This window comes from Muntiacus reevesi, chromosome 12 (genome assembly GCF_963930625.1).
Source record: "Muntiacus reevesi chromosome 12, mMunRee1.1, whole genome shotgun sequence".
Taxonomy (NCBI): domain Eukaryota; kingdom Metazoa; phylum Chordata; class Mammalia; order Artiodactyla; family Cervidae; genus Muntiacus; species Muntiacus reevesi.
Genome location: NC_089260.1, coordinates 53,974,466 through 53,994,756, shown reverse-complemented (window position 1 = coordinate 53,994,756; position 20,291 = coordinate 53,974,466). Strand labels below are relative to the sequence as shown.

The 20,291-nt window shown below is 39.0% G+C and overlaps 1 protein-coding gene across 1 annotated transcript; it reads right to left on the bottom strand.

The window, feature by feature from the left end:
• Window positions 1–9,034: 9,034 nt before the first annotated feature.
• Window positions 9,035–17,959, bottom strand: CYP7A1 (cytochrome P450 family 7 subfamily A member 1). The gene is made up of 6 exons (XM_065902594.1): window positions 17,880–17,959; window positions 15,165–15,405; window positions 13,504–14,081; window positions 11,632–11,762; window positions 10,147–10,322; window positions 9,035–9,334 (listed from the first exon to the last, which is right to left on the bottom strand). Exons 1-6 carry the CDS (start codon window positions 17,957–17,959, stop codon window positions 9,035–9,037), a joined length of 1,506 nt encoding a protein of 501 aa, XP_065758666.1.
• Between the last annotated feature and the right edge of the window lie 2,332 nt (window positions 17,960–20,291).

Below are 20,291 nucleotides of genomic sequence, written 5' to 3'. Positions count from 1 at the left end.
GGTTGGTAATTTTCAATCCCTGGGTTAGGAAGATCGCCTGGAGAAGGGAAAGGCTACCCACTCCAATATTCTGGCCTGGAGAATTCCATTGACTATATAGTCCATGGGGTTGCAAAGAGTCGGACACGGCTGATTGACTTTCACTTTCATTTTCCTAGTTTTATTACTAATTATGGAGAGATTGACGATCTCCACTCTAATGGCAGAAAGAGAGGAGGAACTAAAGAGCTTCTTGATGAAGGTGAAGAAGAGTGAAAAAGTTGGCTTAAAACTCAGCATTCAGAAAACTAAGATCATGGCATCCAATCCCATTACTTCATGGCAAATAGATGGGGGAAAAGTGGAAACAACAACAGATTTTATTTTCTTAGACTCCAAAATCACTGCAGACAGTGACTGCAACCGTGAAATTAGAAGACACTTGCTCCTTGGAAGGAAAGCTATGACAAACCAAGACATCATATTAAAAATCAGAGGCATCATTTTGCTGACAAAGGTCCATACAGTCAAAGCTATGCTTTTTCCAGTAGTCATGTACTGATGTGAGAGTTGGACCATAAAGAAGGCTGAGCACCGGAGAATTGATCCTTTTGAACTCTGATGCTAGAGAAGACTTGAGAGTCCCTTGGACTGCAAGGAGATCCAACCAGTCCATCCTAAAGGAAGTCAACCCTGAGTGTTCATTGAAGGGTTGTTGTTGAAGCTGAAGCTCCATTACTTTGGCCACCTGATGCAAAGTCAACTCATTGGAAAAGAACCTGGGAAAGATTGATGGCAAAAGAAGAAGGGGGCAGCAGAGGATGAGATGGTTAGATAGCTTCACTGACTCAATGGACATGAGTTTGACCAAATTCCGGGAGATAGGGAAGCCTGGTGTACTGCAGTCCATGGAATCGCAAAGAGTCAGACACGGCTTAGTAACTGAACAGCAACAACAACAATGGAGAGATTGAGTTAAACAAGCAGTCAAAAAGAATGGTTAGACTGTCAACACGGACATCAACTATGTCAGTTTGGAGAATTGGGCTCTGTGTGAAGTCAGGGCAGGAATATGACAGGCCTGCTGTCCATTCAGGAGGAAAAGATAGGAGATATCCTAGTACAGAGTAAGAACCTAAGTGTGAAATGATCGGCTGACCCTGAACTGAGCTATAAAAGTCACTGACTCCATGGTCTCTGACACCGGGGTCTCTGACTCCGTGGTCTCTCTTATTTTGATTTAGAGGATGGGTTCCTTAATATTAGGCTTCCCAGGTGGCATGGGTGATAAAGAACCTACCTGCCAGTGCAAGAGATGTAAGAGATGCAGGTTTGATCCCTGGGTGGGGAAGATATCCTGGAGAAAGGAATGGAAACCCACTACAGTATTCTTGCCTGGAGAATCCCATAGACAGAGGAGCCTAGTGGGCTACGTTCTATAGGGTCACAAAGAGTCAGACATGACTGAAGTGACTTAGCATGCATAGCATGAAATCCTTAATATTAAATGTATACAGGTTAATTTCATGGATGTGGTATTTGCTGGCAAATACAAGCCTGCCTCTATAACTTGCTGAGCAGGCTTCTTCACAAAATCACTTCTCCTTCACCAGAGGTCAGTTTCTGACTAAAACGGGAGCTTAGACAGGTGACTTTGAAACTGCAGTTCTCTTTGAAGCATCAGTGTCCCTGTCTTGGTGTCACTTTCTAGGTTTGAGCCTCTGACTTGGTGTCAGCCCAGGTAGATGGAGAAGGGGGCTGGTGACTATGGTGTTTGCATTTCATCTTCTATTAATGAGACCAAGGTTTTGATCCTAACTGCAAAAATGACTCAGACTAATCCTGAGAGCAACGTGAGATTCCACAGTTAACAAATCCTAGCTGCTGGTGAGTTGGGGGAAGGCCTTCCTGTGTGGAGGGGTGGGGCATAGTTTAACACTGCAATACTGTATGGGGTCATGGTTAGAGTCATAATAAAAATCTCTTGGCTAAATGGGAAAATTTAGCCTTTAAGAAAGTTCTAAATTAAGATCATTTACAAGAAAATTATACCTGGTTTTTGTTTTAATGTAGCCCTCTCACATACTTTCTTTTTTAAAATGAAGAAACAAAAATCTCATATACTAGTACACTTTTTAGAAGTTTAATAAAAATTATAGAACAAAATAACCTGTGGGATTGCTCTACAGCAGGAGCTGGCAGACATTTTCCATAAAGGCTCAGATGGTAAATATTGTTGGTTCGGCACCCATGTGGTCTTTGTGCATGATAAGAGCATGTGGTCTTATCTGCATGATAAGAGCAGACCTGGACAAGAGCACTAGTAAAGGGGCAATGAAACTTCACTTTGGGGGCTTCCCTGGTGGTCCAGTGGTTAAGGATTTGCCTTCCAGTGCAGGGGACATGGTTTCGATTGCTTGACTTCAAAGATTCCATGCTGCAGAGCAGCTAAGCCCATGCACCACAACTACCAACCCCGCGCTATAGAGCCTGCGAGCCGCAACTATTGATGTCCGCATGCTCTGGAGCACATGCTCCACAGCAAGAGATGCCACCACGAGAAGCCTGAGCACTGCAACCAGAGAAAAGCTCTGCGTAGCAACAAATACCCAGCGTTGTCAGGGGACGTTCAACTTTAAGGAATCCAACATGTTGCACTTTTCTTCCTTTGTGTGCCATTTCTCAAAGAGTCTCTATTCCTTATCAGTTCCTGTTCCCGAAAGGAGTAGAGCTGCACGCAGTTCTCAGGACTGAGATCATGGAAAAGGATACCTGCTTAGATTCCTTTCAGTAGCTCCCTTCAATGACTCTTCAGCCTCAGCAACCTTGTATGTGTTAGACGATCCATTTTGTTACAATTGATGAGATTTCATCCTTTGTAATGGCTGAGTAATCATTTTACTAAAGATATATAAGCCTGCATTTCTGCTAATAAAATACCCTTGTTCCACTAGAGACTTGGGTCCCTGTGTCTTTCTTTCTCTTTCTCTCCCTCTGGCTAATTCTCCAGAACGTAAAAACCTGCCAAGCTCACTTTCCTGCCCTGGCTTTCAAGACCTCTTCGAGAGGATGCCCTGTGCCTCCATGAGCGGTACAAGCCCTGTCCTAGGGCTTTATTGGTTCTCTGCATAACCCAAAAAATACTAGCCTCTTTCTTTCATTTGCTTTCTTATCGTCAACTCCAGACCACCAGGTTCCGGTCCATTAAAGGACCACTGCTGCATGCTTTAAAAGGGGAAATTAAGGATGTTTTACATGTGGGGATAAGAACCATTTAAAAAGGGACTACCCTAAGAAGGCTAATAAAAAACCTCCAAAAAATCTGCCCCACAAACCTTCGGTCTTTTACTTGGCTGATCTAGTTTGACTTCTAAAGAAATTACTGTTCACCCTGGAGTAATTGATTCAGACTATAAAGGAGAAATTAAAATTATGATGTCATCTCAGATTCTATGACAATTCAAAAAGGGGGACAAAATTGCTCAATTACTTCTTTTACCTTACATTTCTATTAACTCCTCTAATGCTGTATGGACCGGTGGATTTGGCAGTACAGATCAAAAACAATCCTTGTGGACATCATTGGTATCTAAATATGCCTAACCAAATATAAATATCAAAATTAATGGTAAAGATTTTCTGGCCTCCTTGACACTGGATCTGATATTACTATTATATCCAAACATTTATGGCCCAAATCCTGGCCTATACAAAAAAATCTCTTGCCAAATTGCAAGAATTTCTCAAACCAAAGTACAAGAGGTTTATCAGAATACTCAAATTTATCCATGTGAGGGGCCAGAAGGCCAACTTGCGATGTTAAGACCTTATGTGATAGATATACCCCTTAATCTAATAAAAAGAGATTTACTTATGCAATGACAAACTCAAATATACATTCCACAGTTTTCCTAGGGACCACTGCTCATTTAACAAACAAAACAATTACTAAAATAACTTAGAAAAATGATGAGCCTATTTAGACAGAGCAGTGGTCCCTTACAAAAAAAAATTACAGACTGCCAAAAAACTTATAGATACACAATTAAAATTGAAACACACTGAGAAATCTTGCTGACCTTGGGACTCTCCTATTTTTGTTATAAAAAAAAACTAACACAGCGTAGCCAAAAATAAATTTTAAAAAAAGTTTACTTATGGACATGGGAATCTGAGCTTTGTGTAATTTCCATATGTCATAAAATATTATTATTCTCTTAATTTTGTCCAACCAGTAAAAAATGTAAAAACCACCCAGGTTTCAATCTATACACAAACAGGACACCTCTGGCCTACAGTGCTATGGACTGGCAACCCCTATTGTGTAAGAATAAAGATGTGGAAAGATGTGTAGACACATTCAGCAAGGGACAGGCATGCCTCATTCTATTGCACTTCCCTTTATTCTGCTTCAAAGATGCTGCTTTTTTTTTTTTTTTCTTTTTTTAACTGAAGGTTTTAAACTGAAGTTTTTAAAGTTTAAACTGAAGTTTTTAAACTGAAGGTTTGTGGCAACCCTGCATCAAGAAAGTGTGTTAGCCCCATTTTCCAACAGCATTTGCTCACTCCGGTCTCTGTGTCACGTTTCGGTAAGTCTTGAAATATTTCAAACGTTTTCATTATTATTATATTTGCTATGGTGTGATCTGTGATCTTGGATGTTACTACTGTAACCATTTGAAGGCACCGTGAACCATGTTCATATAAGAAGATGAACTTAATCAGTGCTGTATGTGTTCTGATTGCTCCATCTGCTGGCTGTTCTCCTGTCCCCCTCCCTCTCCGCAGGCCTCCCTATCTCCTGAGACACCACAGTATTGAAATCAGGCCAATCAATAACCCTACAATGGCCTGTAAGTGTTCAAGTTAAAGGAAGAGTCCCATGTCTCTCATAAATCAAAAGCTAGAAATGATGGTGTTTGGTGAAGAAGGCATGTCCAAGCTGAGATAGACTGAAAGCTAGGATTCTTATACCAGTTCAGTTCAGTTCAGTCGCTCAGTCTTGTCTGACTCTTTGCGACCCCATAAGCTGCAGCAGGCCAGGCTTCCCTGTCCATCACCAACTCCCAGAGTTTACTCAAACTCATGTCTATTGAGTCAGTGATGCCATCCAACCATCTCATCCTCTGTAATCCCCTTCTCCTCCTGCCTTCAATCTTTCCCAGCATCAGGGTCTTTTCCAGTGAGTTAGATCTTCGCATCAGGTGGCCAAGCTATTGGAGTTTAAGCTTCAACATCAGTCCTTCCAATGAATATTCAGGACTGATTGCCTTTAGGATGGATTGGTTGGATCTCCTTGCAGTCCAAGGGACTCTCAAGAATCTTCAACACCACAGTTCAAAAGCATCAATTCTTCTGCGTTCAGTTTTCTTTATAGTCCAACTCTCACATCCATACACGACTACTGGAAAAATCATAGCTCTGACTAGATGTACCTTTGTCAGCAAAGTAATGTCTCTGCTTTTTAATATGCTGTCTAGGTTGGTCATAAATTTTCTTCCAAGGAGTAAGCGTTTTTTAATTTCATGACTGCAGTCACCATCTGCAGTGATTTTGGAGCCCCCCAAAATAAAGTCTGTCACTGTATCCAGTTTCCCCATCTATTTGCCATGAAGTGATGGGACTGGATGCCATGATATTAGTTTTCTGAAAGTTGAGCTTTAAGCCAACTTTTTCACTCTCCTCTTTCACTTTCATCAAGAGGCTCTTTAGTTCCTCTTCACTTTCTGCCATAAGGGTGGTATCATTTGCATATCTGAGGTTATTGATGTTTCTCCTGGCAGTCTTGATTCCAGCTTGTGCTTCACCCAGACCAGTGTTTCTCATGATGTACTCTGCATGTAAGTTAAATAAGCAGGGTGACAATATACAGCCTTGATGTACTCTTTATCCTATTTGGAGCCAGTCTGTTGTTCCATGTCCAGTTCTGTTGCTTCCTGACTGGCATACAGATTTATACCAGTTAGTCAAGATGCAAATGTAAAGGGGAAGTTCTTGAAGGAAATGAAACGTGCTATTTCAGTGAACACAGGAACAATAAGAGAGTGAAACAGCCTTATTGCTGATATGGAGAAGGTTTTAGTGGCCTGGATAGAAGGTCAAACCAGCCACAACATTCCCTTAATCAGAGCCTATACAGGGCAAGGTCCTAACTCTCTTCAGCTCTGTGAAGGCTGAGAGAGGCGTGGAAGCTACAGAAGAGAAGTTTGCAGCCAGCAGAGGTTAGTTCATGAGTTTTAAGGAAAGAAGTCATCTGCATAACATCAAAGTACGAAATGAAGCAGCAAGTGCTGATGTAGAAACTGCAGCAGGTTACCCAGAAGATCTAGCTAAGATAATCATGAAGGTGGCTACACTAAGCAACTGGTTTTCAGCGTACAAGAAACAGCCTTATGTTGGAAGAAGATGCCATCTCAGAGTTTCCTGATTAGAGAGGAGAGGTCAGTGCATGTCAAAACTTTGAAAGACAGCCTGACTCTCTCATCAGGGGCTAATGCAGCTGGTGACTTTAAGTTGAAGCCAATGCTCATTTACCATTTGAAAATCCCAGGGCATGTAAGAATTATGCTCAACCTACTCTGGCTGAGCTCCATAGATGGGACAGAAAAGCCTTTATGACAGCATGTGTGTTTACAACACGGTTTACTAAGTATCCTAAGCCCACAGTTGAGACCTACCACGCTGAAAAAAAGATCTCTTTCAAAATATTACTGCTCTTTGACAATGTACCTGTTCACCCAAGAGCTCTGCTGGAGATGAACTATTAGGTTAATGCTGTTCCCATGCCTGCTAACACAACATCTGTTCTGCAACCCATGGATCAAGGAGTAGTTTTGCTTTCAAGTGTTATTCTTTAAGAAATATGTATTTCATAAGAAATATATATTGCCATAGACAGTGATTCCTCTGCTAGATTCAGAAAAAGTGATTTGAAAATCTTAGGGAAAGAATTCATTACTCAAGATGCCATTAAGAACATTCATATTTCATGAGAAGAGTTCGAAAATATCATTATTAACAGGAGTTTGGAGAAAGTTGACTCCAAACCCTGGTAGATAATTTTGAGGAGTTCAAGACTTCAGTGGAGGAAATAACTGCAGATGTGGTGGAAATAGTGGGGGGAACTAGAAATAGGGTCTGGAGATGTGACTGAGTTGCTGCCTCCTCAGGATAAAACTTTAACATATGATGAATTCTTCTGATAAGCGAAGAAAGTGGTATCTGGAGATGGAATCTACTCCTGGTGGAGATGCCATAAAAGTAGCTGAAGTGACAACAAAGAACTGAGAATATGTAAACTTAGTTGGTAAAGCAGTGGCAGGGTTTGAGAGGACTCACTCCAATTCTGAAAGAAGTTCAAACCATCAGATGATTAGCACTTTTTAGCAATTAAGTATTTTTAATTAAGGTATGCACATTGTTCAGATATAATGCTATTGCACATTTAATAGACTAACATATAATGTAAAAACAATTTTTATATACACTCGGAAACCAAAAAATTCATGTGCATTATTGAACTGGTCTGGAACCAAACCCATTATATCTCCAGGCTGTGTCTATATGAAATATATTAGGGAACCACATTAAAAATTTAGTCTAAAACAAATTTTTTGTAAAAGAGGATTTGTTAATGGGCCACATGTAAATGAGTTTAATTTTCTTGATATGAAAAATAACATAGGAGATAATCCCATGGTTATATTATTAATAAATGTAATTACTAATAAATTAAATAAATAGAAAGATTTAAAATCTTTAATGAATTTTATAAAGTATGGAGGAGATTTTTGAGTGAATAATTTTGCTTTTTCTGTGAGATGAAAAATGAGCAAAATTGTTGCAACTTAGTAGGTGAGCACTTTAAACATTTGGAATACTTAAAAATTTAAAACAAAAATTCACACTTTTATTTCTGAAAAGTGAATCATTTCAGCATTAGCAAACATTACAATATATTCTTAGTATTTGTAGTGCAAGGAAAAAGTTAAATATAATTTACAATATATACATAGAGAAATATCAATAAAGTATTACAGTTCATAACTCCAGTACTTAAAATATTTCACCAAAGCACTGTTGTACACAGTAGCTGAACACTGTCCTATACCCTAAACTATATTTCCTTCAATTTCAACTTGTTAAAGATAAAGAGTTTTCAAATAAAACACAATGCCAATTTAATGAATTTTTTGCAGTTTCATATCCAAAACTTTCAGATGGTCATTTTCATCCAATTTTAATTTTAAAATATGTCACATGAGAGATACATTCTTTTCATAGATGAGTGTTAATAATATCAGAAAAAAACTGCCTTTTTGGGAAAAAAATCTTCCAATTATGAAATCTAATAAAAGTGTAGATAAAATTATTGAAACCTGACACAGATATTAGAGTTTCCAGCAAAAATAAATTAAATATAAAGAGAATATAGTAAAACCAGCTTTAATGTTCTCAAGACATCAAGACAGTCATTTTAAAAGCCGTGATTACTAGATATAAGGAAAGCTGAAAATTTTTTTTATTAAAAGTCATGACATAATCCTTTAAAATATCCTCTGTAATATATATCTACACCCAAAGAGCCCCATATCTGATCAGAAAGTCATGCATTTTCACTAAAACGTGAATGTGTAGCTTTTGCATAACCATTGGGAAGTTTATATAAAAATAAGCAGTTTCCTTAGGAAAACAAAGAAGAACTTTTGCCAAATATTCTGGGAAAAAACAAGCAAACAAAAAAAAAAAAGACTTTTTCCTCTGAAAGTAATGAAGTTCAGTCCCTGGCAATGTGAACACTCACAGACTTATTCAAATGAAAGCAAATTATTGTGCTTCTACAAACTAGTTTGTTTTTTTCACTTGCAGAGTCTGAAACAGCATCTGGAAACCATCACCAAACTGTTAAGATTCACAAGCAAGCACTGGTGTGCAGAACAGAACCTGCTGTACCATTCCACTGCCGCTCAACACGTCTATCCACAGGGCACTGGTGAGTGATGGTGCTCCGCAGCCTTGTAACAGCATCAGGGGGCCTCTTTCTCCAAGCATATGTTCATGGATGTTTGAATTTATATCTAAACTCAGTATCATACAATGGTGGTAAAATGCCCAAACCTGCCCGGGACTGGTCCAAAGGCGGACATTTGACACAGCCCTCCACAAGCTCCAGTTCGAAATAGGAAAGCATCAGGATCAAAAACTGCTTGATTTCCTGGACAGCAAATAATCTTCCAGGACATATAGTGACTCCTGACCCAAAGGGCATGTAGTAATACTTTAACTTAAGTCCATTACTGTAGAAGGTAGTCTTTGTCTTCCCATTTTCATCAAGATACCGATCGTATTTAAAAGTCTACAATAAAGATACAAAAGAAACAAATGCATAAGTTAGTTTAAAAAGAATCTATCTTTTTCTTAACCTGGACGTTCCAAAGGGTAATTTTCTTTTTTAATCCAATCTATGAGTTACATAGCAAATACCCTACCTTGAATCAGAAAGTAGTAAGAAATAGGAATTTAAAGAGAACTGAGGGGAATGGGAGAGCTTTATACCTCCTATCCCACCTGGGTGACTAGTTCCTCCCTCCCTTAAGCAAAATGAGAAAGGATTTAGATCAGAAATTAGAAGAGTCAGTGTATTAGCCTCTAATTTCCTAAACTTGGAAAGAGGCACTTTGGAAGGAAGGAAGGAGGCAGCTTTATTATTGCAACTGCAAATGTAATCTGTTAGAGATTGTTGTTGATATTTAGTCACTAAGTCATGTCTCACTCTTCTGCAATACCATGGATTGTAGCCCAAAAAGCTTCTCTGCCCATGGGATTTCCCAGGCATGAATACTGGAGTGGATTGCCATTTCCTCCTCCAGGGGATCTTCCTGACCCAGGGACTGAACCTGCCTCTCCTGCATTGGCAGGTGGGTTCTTTACTGCTGAGCCACCAGGGAAGCCTCTAGTCGAGATGTGATGGCAAATACCAGGAATAAAAATTAAAATTTCAGCCATCATCCAAATTCTCCAAAATATAATATGAATATTTGACATTAATAAAAGAGACAGTCCCTATAGTTTCAATGATCAAATGAATTCTGCAGTGGTAAATTTCCACTTTATTTCAATCTGGGTACACATCACCTGGACACTGATCTTTGATGAGCAGTCACTTACCAAAGGGTCTGGGTAGATTTCTGGATCTAAATGCATTAATTGTGGATAAAGAGCTATGATGTCATCTTTGCGGATGTTATAGGAACCGTCCTGGAGGTGCAAAGTGAAGTCCTCTTTAGCAGTACGGATGTTGAGGGAAGCGCTGGAAAGTCTCAGAGACTCCTTGATGATACTGTCTAAAGATTTTAAGAGGAATAAAGGAGGAGAGAAAAGGAAGAAGGAAGAACAAAGTATTTATAAAGGCCATGTAATGTAGAGCCTGATGTACCCCTAGCAGCCAATAACACAAACCTAAACAGACTAGGGGAAGCTGGCCAGATCCAAATTTCTCAAACTTTTTTATGTGCTATGATCAGTGATTCAGTTGTGCCTAATGTATTTTTTAATCTGATAATCTGAGTTATAATCTCTTGATATAATCTTCTTGATCATCAATGGGAACTAGACTTTCATAATTTTATAGAAAAATAATCTTATTTCTACATGATACTAGACATCTAATAATTGCAAAAAATCAGTAAATAACTTTTATGTGAATTATTCAAAGTTTATCACTTTTGAGGTTTAATATACTAACACTTTTATATGGAAATATTTGTTCCAGATGCAGCTTCACTTCTGTGTTTATAAGAACCTGTATATTTATCATTACACTACCTGGGGTTGTGTGAGTACACCCTGCATTCTCATAGGGACATAAAGGGACACAAAGAACATGCTGAGAATAGCTGAAATATATGATGAGACCTTCCAGTCTCTGTCCTTTTAATTGTCATGCTTTAAGTGCTTATCACACAGTTGGGCATAAAATCATAGCACGTGAGCACTTGATTTCACAAATGAGAGAATAAGGCCCCCAAAGTGAAATGACATGTCTGAACCTCCACAGCAAGTCAGAGCCCCACATGGGGCCTGTGCTTCTGACCTCCGTGTCCCTTCCACTAAGACACACTGCCCCTGAAAGCATACACTGGTTTCTTTCCTCTAAAGAAACATAACAAAAGCAAGAGAAAACTTTTTTCTTACTTAAAAACTTAGTACTTCTGTATTTCTATAAAATCCAGAGAATCAAACATTTTTCAATGAAATAACCTTCCACCCCATCTCCCAACCCATGCAGTTAATTGTGGTTTCATGGTGGTACGTTTTCCCCTTTCATTTCATGCACACAAATAATTTACTAACTATAAGAAGAGTGGTAAGAGCAGTAACAAGGGAGGAAGTGCAGAGAAGAGCTTGAAAGTATAGGGTCAAGAGCTCCATGACAGGCTGTCACTGGTTCCTCCATCCCATCCCAGGCTGTGACTTAACCTCTAAATGCCCATGTCCTCACTTGTTATATAGAAACAGTGCTAATCTTCAGGCATGGGGTTGCTGGAGGGTCAGATGGGACATAACGCCTGCAACAAGTAAGTGTGTGATGTGAGCTGACGATCACTGGTAGGAGCACACAGAAAATAACACGTAACACACACACAAGCACACCTAGCACGGGCATGTTGTCCAGTTGTATCTGATTCAAATGAATAGGATTGTCTTCAAAGCTAACTTTTTGACCAGCGTTCTCTAGTGTTTTATTTACTTCTTCAGTGGCCGCTTTCATTGCCTCCGGGTTTCTATGAAAAGTTAAGAGAAAAGAAAAGATGTACAGAGCATAAGTTTTTTCTCTACCAAAAAGTCTGCAAATAGGCATTTCCCCCTTCTTTTAACCAGGTGGTCAAGATGCAGAGAAGGTAATAAAGGGACATTCCCATTTATTTTTTTACTGTTTTATAGTTGTGCTTTTTAAATATTTTTATAGTTACTCCAGGTCTTAGTTGGGGCATGTGAACTCTTTGTTGTGGCATGTGAACTCTAAGTTGTGGCATGTGGGATCTAGTTCCCTGACCAGGGATAGAATCTGGGCCCCCTGCACTGGGGAGTATGGAGCCTTAGCCCTGAACCACCAGGGAAGTCCCTATAGTTGTTTTTTAAGTCCTTGGATATCAGCAAGAACTGATGAAAGAGTCTTGCTACATAAAAGTAAAACTTTGGCCAGACTTTTACACTTGATCTTAGCCAAAAGGCCGAGAAGCGATGGCCAGATTTTTAAATAAGTGATTCTAATGAGGATTAAATGGTCAAAGTAGTCATTGCATGGCAAGTGAGAAAGAAAGTTGCATCCAAGATAACAACTCTAAAGTACTAGTTAAACTGCCAAAGGAAATTTAAATGTACTCTTAAAATTCTTATGATTCCACATAAAACAGCTTTTCCACTTCTATGATAATTTATTCCTCTGACCCTTGAACCTGTGAAATGAATGCAACTTCATTTTAGAGCACTGACATTCACTTGATCCTCAGCGCATGGTGAGGTGTACATGAAACAGGATCACTGTTAACTAAGTCTCAGAAACACCTGATTGATGTCTCTGCATGACTATCAGGAAATGGTTACTATTACCTATAGGATATAAAATTGCTGTTGTAACCTTGCTGTTAATATGTGAATTTACTCCAGACAGAGCTTTCCGAAGTAAACATTTTAGAAGACATTTAATCTTTGAGACAGATAAGTTTTTTATCTGAAATTAAAAAAAAAATATTTTAAAGACATAAAATTAGCAGCCCTCAACAGAACTTTGGCATTCCCAATCCAATTCAATAGAAATTTTGTGTCTGTGCAATATCCAGTTTAATTGGAATAATTCAATAAAACATTTGAATTTGAAACATGTCAAATTCCCAAAAGACTAACCTTTGGGAAAGAAATCACGTTATGCAAAGTTTATGTTGCCTCCAAGTTTTTTGTTATATACAGTGTTTAGAAGGCAAAATCTAGCTAAATTCCATCAATAACAGTATATTATGATTGATTCATAGGTATTAGAGTTGGTCAAATAGTATTACAGCAACCACTAACTGAGTGAAAAAAACAGCTAATGTAGGCAGACTGAAGTGACTTAGCAAGTATGCACACACTGTCCTTTTTGCTGACAGTGCATCAGCAATCACATAAGGATGTTTTTATGATTATAAAGACCAAATTCATGCACTTAAAGAGGCGTCGTGAAGAACAACCTGGCCTTAAGGAGAAGGGCTCTGGGTGCAGACAGCCTCACTGACCCTGTACCAGTATGTTCCTTTCCCCAGGACGGTCAGTCTCTGCTTCTACAAGATGCTTTTACCAGTCACAGCTGTTTTCAGAGGATCGGATGAGCCAATGTAAATGTTAAACATTCAAAAGAGTAAATGCCACATTCATGATTGCCAGCATGAGAAGGTACCATGAGTCTTTTTTTTTTTTTTTAGTTACAATGGTTGAATTTCTGCTTTCAACTAAAAGAAAGAAATAAATGGATAATCTGCTAATTACCTAATCATTTGAAACAAGCTCCAGAAAGTGGCTGGAATGGTGTTTGCTTGTGATGCCCAGAGGACTGCAAGGAGTGACTTGGCCCTCTCTGTGTCATCCAAGGTGGCGAATGTGTCATTCAGAAACCTGACCAGCTCTGAGATGTGGTCTCTTTCTCTGAGCTTCTGGAGCCTCAAGCCCTCCGTCAGCTTCTCCCGGGCGTAGTGTCCTGTCTTGAACACATGGATGGGGAAGCCAGCCACCAGGGCTGGAAAGATTTTGTCAAATTGCTTGAAGTTGTCCAGGCTGTTTAGAATGAGCGCCTTTTGGGCATCTTGCCCTGCGAGATCGCGGCCAAAAAGCGTCAGGTAGCCAGCTTCGAACATGACCCGGTAGCAGAAGGAGTACATCCCCTCGGTCACCCAGGTGGGCGTGGGGGGCTGTGGTGGCCCCTGAGGTCTCAGGACAAGCTGGAGGTTTCCCATCATGGCTTCTGTGAGGGAGCTCAAGGCATCACCCTGCAGGGTCTTGATGATAGTTTTGCTTATGTTATCAGTGGTGTTTCCATCACTCGGGTCAATGCTTCTGTGTCCAAATGCCTGATGGGAAATGAAATGTGGGGGAAAAAAGAAATTAAGCCTGACCTAGGACTAGTAAATGAGGAGGGCGTGGCAACCCACTCCAGTACTCTTGCCTGGAGAATCCCGCGGACAGAGGAGCCTGGCGGGCTACCAGCCTTCTCACTTGCAATTTCATAACAGTTGTATTTGAAATACCACTTCAAATAAATGGCCAAATCATATCCTTCAAGGCCAACTTTAAGTCCCAGATTATCAGTGAAACTTCCTTCATAGCCACTCTGCTCTTCTCTTTCTTATTTTTCTATGCTTCTGCATTTATTTGCACATTAATTTGGTGTTAATCAAGAGTGTTTATTGAAAATGTTTATTTATTTGGCTGCACTGGATCTTAGTTAGGGTACTTGGGAGCTCTTAGTTGAGGTATCTGTGACCTAGTTCCCTGACTAGGGATCAAACCCAGGCCCTCTGCATTGGGAGCGCAGAGTTGAGTCTTAGCCACTGGACCACCAGGGAAGTCCAAAAAAAATTTTTTTAATCATTGGTTCTCTTTCATATTATTTGTAAATATATCTTAACCAGATTTTAAGTTACTTAGGAGCAGAGACCAGGTCTAATATTTCTTTGTAGAAATTCAGTTAATATTGATTCACTTTTCTCTGTAAAAGAGCCTTTTAAAGTGATGCCAAAATATCTGGACAATTCCTTAACAAAATTAAACAATTGTGTGGCATGAGTGTGGTAAAACAACTATTGAATGTTCCCATGTGTATTCTGGGTGTTGCGTAGAAATTATTGACATGAGTGAGTTTTTAATCTGTCTTATACAGTACCATCTAGTCCAGTAAAATATTTAGTTTTTATTTCACCTTTGTAAACTGGTTAGGAAATGACAAATCTATACCTATTTCAACTTTTTAAATGGTTGGTACCAAGAGATTATGTCCAATTTGATTTTTGTGTTTCTAAGAAGCTTCATGTAAGGGTAGCTCTCTTCAACATCTCTGTCTTTAAATTGGAGTACATCAGAATGGTTAAATAGATTGATACAGAAAAGGTAGAAAATAAACAAGCCTAATGTTACATAAATGCAAATCTGGTTACCTTTGCAGAAGCAGTAAAGTGAAATTTTTTCCAATCAAAGTATTTTCCATGGCACAGTACTTTATGATATGACAAGGGATTGGTGATGAAGTGGACATAGTTTCCCATCAGTCTGCAGGTGAAAACATGACCATGTTTCCTCTGATTTGCTCTGAGGAACTCGAGAGGATTGGCACCAAATTGCAGAGCACAACCCAGATATGGAATCAGCCCATTCTCCAGAGGTGGTTCACCCATCTGCCTGTAAGAAACAGAGATGGTAAATGTGGAAAACTGTACATAGTTCTTTGTTTATGTTTATTTATATTAAATTTACTACCACTGATGTCAAATTTCAAACTCTATAGTTTATTGGTATTTTTTTGGTTGGTGGGGCCCTGCTCCTGTACTAAAATAATGAGTCATCTTAACTCAGTAACATGATATGTTGGTAAAAATGATAGATAAATCCATCCATCCATCCATCCATCCATCCATCCATCCATGCATCCATTCAGCAAACACGTATGTGTGTGTGCGCACATGCATGTGTGTGTATGGTATGCTCAATCATGTCCAACTCTTTTGCAACCCATGGACTGTAGTCCGCTAGGCTCCTCTGTCCATGAAGTTTCCCAGGCAAGAATACTAGAGTGGGTTGCCATTTCCATCTCCAGGGGATCTTCCTGACCCAGGGATCAAACCCACATCTCTTGCATCTCCTGCATTGGCAGGGGGATTCTTTACCCCTGCACCACGAGAGAAGCCCTTACTGAATGTCTAATATATGCTGCTCATTCTTCCCAATCATGAGGATAAAAGGGTCAACGAAGGCCACCGAGATTTTTGCTCTCAATGTAGAAATGAAATTACATTGTAGTGTTTATATTTGTTTCTAAGCATTGTTTGCCTGCTGCTACTATTGCTGCTAAGTCACTTCAGTCGTGTCCAACTCTGTGCGACCCCATAGATGGCAGCCCACCAGGCTTCTCTGTCCGTGGGATTCTCCAGGCAAGAACACTGGGGTGGGTTGTCATTTCCTTCTCCAATGCATGAAAGTGAAAAGTGAAAGTGAAGTCGATCCATCGTGCCTGACTCTTAGCGACCCCATGGACTGCAGCCTACCAGACTCCTCCATCCATGGGATTTTCCAGGCAAGAGTACTGGAGTGGGTTGCCCTTGCCTTCTCCGATTGTTTGCCTAAGTATCTCAAAATGTTTTATTTTATTGTCTTCTCTAAAGGAATAGCATACTGAATGACAGAAAGGATTGCAGAACTGAAGTTTTAAAAATCTTCATAGTTTAAATATTTTATTATTCTGTAATGATAGTTGAAGAGGGAAATCTGAGAAATTAACACATTATAGAATGAAGTTGAATAAGATAGGAATTGACATGGTTATTGATTATAATTTAATGTTCTTTCTTATAATCTAGCATTATAATTTAATGCTCATGCTATTTTAAATGTTTTCATTTAATAAAATAAACATTTATTTTCCAATAGAAACCACTCTCCCTCTTTGTAGAATAACATAACATGAAATAATGATTTTTATTTTTATAGTTTGCAGGTAAGTAATTTAATTAAAAACAAAAATTACCAGGCCTGAATTAAAATACCAAAAAGGGAAAAAAAAAAACTGTTAAAAGGTGGACAACCCATAGCAACCTACATAGCTGAAGATATGCAGGGGGTAATTCTGTTTTGGAGACTGACATAGTCAAGAATATTTATATGCCCTCCCCCAAATGCTCTTTGAACCAATCAGAAGTTAAATAATTATGGTGGATGTATCTGTCTTTATTGTATTTCTTCAACCAATTGTAAATGATGCACGCAAATAAGTGATGTCTCATGTGTTTAGCAGGTTCCCAATTCACCATGATTGATTATCATTAGTAAGAGTAATAGATTCTTAACCCTGATGTTAGGGGGATATGGGTTTGATCCCTGGTCTGGGAAGATCCCACATACCGCGGAGCAACTAAGTCCATGTGCCACAACTACTGAGCCTGTGCTCTGGCGCCATCGAGTCGCAACCATTGAGTCCACACATCACAACTCCTGAAGCCCACGCAGTTTGAGCACCTAGAATCTGTGTCCCATAACAAGAGGAACCACTGCAGTGAGAAGTCTGAGCACTGCAACAAAGAGTAGCCCCTGCTCACCACAACTAGGGAAAGCCCTCGCAGTAATAAAGACCAAGTGAAGCTAAAAATGAATGAATAAATAAAATAAAGTTTTAAAAAAAAAAGAATAATAGGATGATCACTGCAGGCTCTATGCTCTTGTTCAGCTTAGACTGAGTGTATACAGTGCACAAGAACTAGCTGAAAAGAGAACATTTATTTAGTCAGAGCATCTATTTAATCTACAAGAGAGGAACTGCGGATCCCACTTGCCACGTCTATGCTTACTAGTCCACACTTTATATGCACACATGAACACACAGACATACACACACACACAGATCTTACAAAGTTTCTGTCAGTGATGTTTAACAAGTTTGTCTTAAGACTAATATATTTCAATACTAAAAAGGAAACATTGCCATTATATCTCTTGAGAGATATAATAAAAAAAGATACTTCAAAAATTTTTTTTAATTTAAAAATATTAAGGAAGAAAATGCTAGCATTTGTAAGTACAGAAAACCAACTGCATGGTATAACAATGAAGGTTAAATAACTTTGAATGAATGAACAAAAATGCAGTTTAAAGATAAAACTTACCTTCTTCTCATTCCAAGAAGTAGGTATAAACAACAGCACACTGCTATAACAATCCCCCAGATCAAAGAGAGGCTCATCATTTTGCAGATCTAATGTGAAACCTCTGAGGAGGAGCGTCTGCGATGAGAAAGGTAAGGATATAACCACAGACTCCAGCTAGACTTTTTATACATGGTAAGATGCTTCACTTGAGTGATCAAAGCAAACAATTAACCATCCCTATTAGGTAAAAAAAAAAAATAAAATAACTGGCCTTGAACTAAGTCCACAAGTATCAGAAGAGGTTCCAAAACAATCAGAGGCCTGCCATACTTGATAAGTTGAAGGTCACTCAAACATATGTTGACTTAACATTCAGACCTGGGAGTGACAGCCAGTATTACAAATTTAGTATACTTATGAAAAGAACAAATAAACCTGTTCAAGATGAACATATCAAATAGAGATGTAAAGAAAAGTAAGTGAAAGTTATCATTAAGCTAATGATTTGATCTTGTTACCTTTAAAAAGAAATCACTTAAATGATTCACAAGAGAGAGCTGTAAAGTTCAAAGGAAAGAGAACTGAGTGAAATGTTTCTGCTGCTTCACGTTTCAGTGCTTTTACAAAATCATAGGTATTTTACTATATATAGTAACATGTTACTTACCTATCACCCTCAAGAAAGAAAGTATCCCACACAAATTCATCTTCCAACTGAACACAGTCTGTTTTTTAAAGTCTTTATTAAATTTATGACAATATTCCTTCTGTTTTATGTTCTAGCTTTTTGGCATGTGGGATCTTATCTCCCCAACCAGGGATTGAACCCACACCCCCTGCACTGGAAGGCAAAGTCTTAGCCACTGGACCACCAGGCAAGTTCCCCAAAGCACAGTTTATCTTAAAGCATCAAAACTTTATCAACCACTTTTTTCTAATTGAAAATAGGTTTATTAATTTTTCTAATTCAAGAATAACTGAAACATATCTTAGGAGAAAGGGAAAGTCAATTCATAATTTACCTCTGCCACATCTCCCCACTCAGAAATGTTAACTCTTTGGTGTGTATATCCTCCCAAATTTTATTTCTATGCACACTTATGTAGCAATTGAATGTCTATTCTGTACCAAGAACTCTTTAAATGTATTCTAACTACAAGTATTAATAAGATGGGCTGATTGCCTGCTTTAATAAAGGCACTATTTTAGTCGAGAGACAGATAATAAAATATAAGACATAAAATAAAGCAAGGTGCAGAGAGCTATCAGGGCATGAGAGCAACTGTAGGCATGGTGACTTGCTCTTCTGAGATCAGGGGATTAACCAAGACAAAACGAGAATGATGAGAAATCCAGGAAGGAAGAGCAAATGCAGAAGTCCTAAGTTAAGGATGAACTTGGTCTATCTAAGAACCGGAAAGGATATAGGATACATTGGAGCAAAGTGAATGAGGGGAAGCTTGATTAATATGTAAGACAAAAGACAGGCAAGAGCTCAGTCACATATAGGACGCTTGAGAGAAGAGAGATTTCGGAGGGTAGCAGATCAAAACAGTGTCTTCAGCTACACAGACTGCTGTGTTGTCAGGTTAACAATTGAACTTGAGTTTGAAACGAGGGAGAAAAGTCAAAGGTGGAAATAGGAATCACAAGTCATCAGTGTTTGAATGGTGTTTAGAGCCCAGAGACTATATCATATCACATTGAGAGACAATGTGAAATTGAAAGTTATGAGTCCCTCAGTCGTGTCAGACTCTTTGTGACCCCATGGACTATAGCCCGCCAGGTTCCTCTGTCCGTGGAATTTTCCAGGCAACAGTACTGGAGTGAGTTACCATTCCCTCCTCCAGGGGATCTTCCTGACCCAGGGATCGAACTGAGGTCCCATGCATTGCAGGCAGATTCTTTATCATCTGAGCCACAGGAAAGTCCAGGGAAACAATTAAGCCCAAGAAAAGAATAGAATCCAGCACCAGACCCCAGAGCAGCCCGTTTCTTGAAATCAGTCAGAGAACGACGAAGAGAAGATGGGGAAGAAACAGCAGGAATAAAACTGAGAGAATACAGTGTCACAGGAAGAGGAAGATGTCCTTGAAGAAAGATGAGTACATCATAGGCTACTCTAAGGTCAAGGAAGAGGACAGAGAATGGACTGCTGGATTCGACAATGAGGAGATAGCTGATGAGTCACACATAGACACACATGCAAAGATGGGATTCCATTAAAGACTTTATATAGCACAAAAAAAATGAATATCATGAATGTTTCCCATGACAACACACATCTGTATGTATTACATTTGTATCTATAAGATCTCTTCATTTTTTTCTGTGTGTATAGTCTTCCATTGACTAAATGTACTATTATTTAGTTAACTGATTCTCTACTGATTCTCTACTTGGTTTCCAGTTCTTGGCTACAGAATCCGT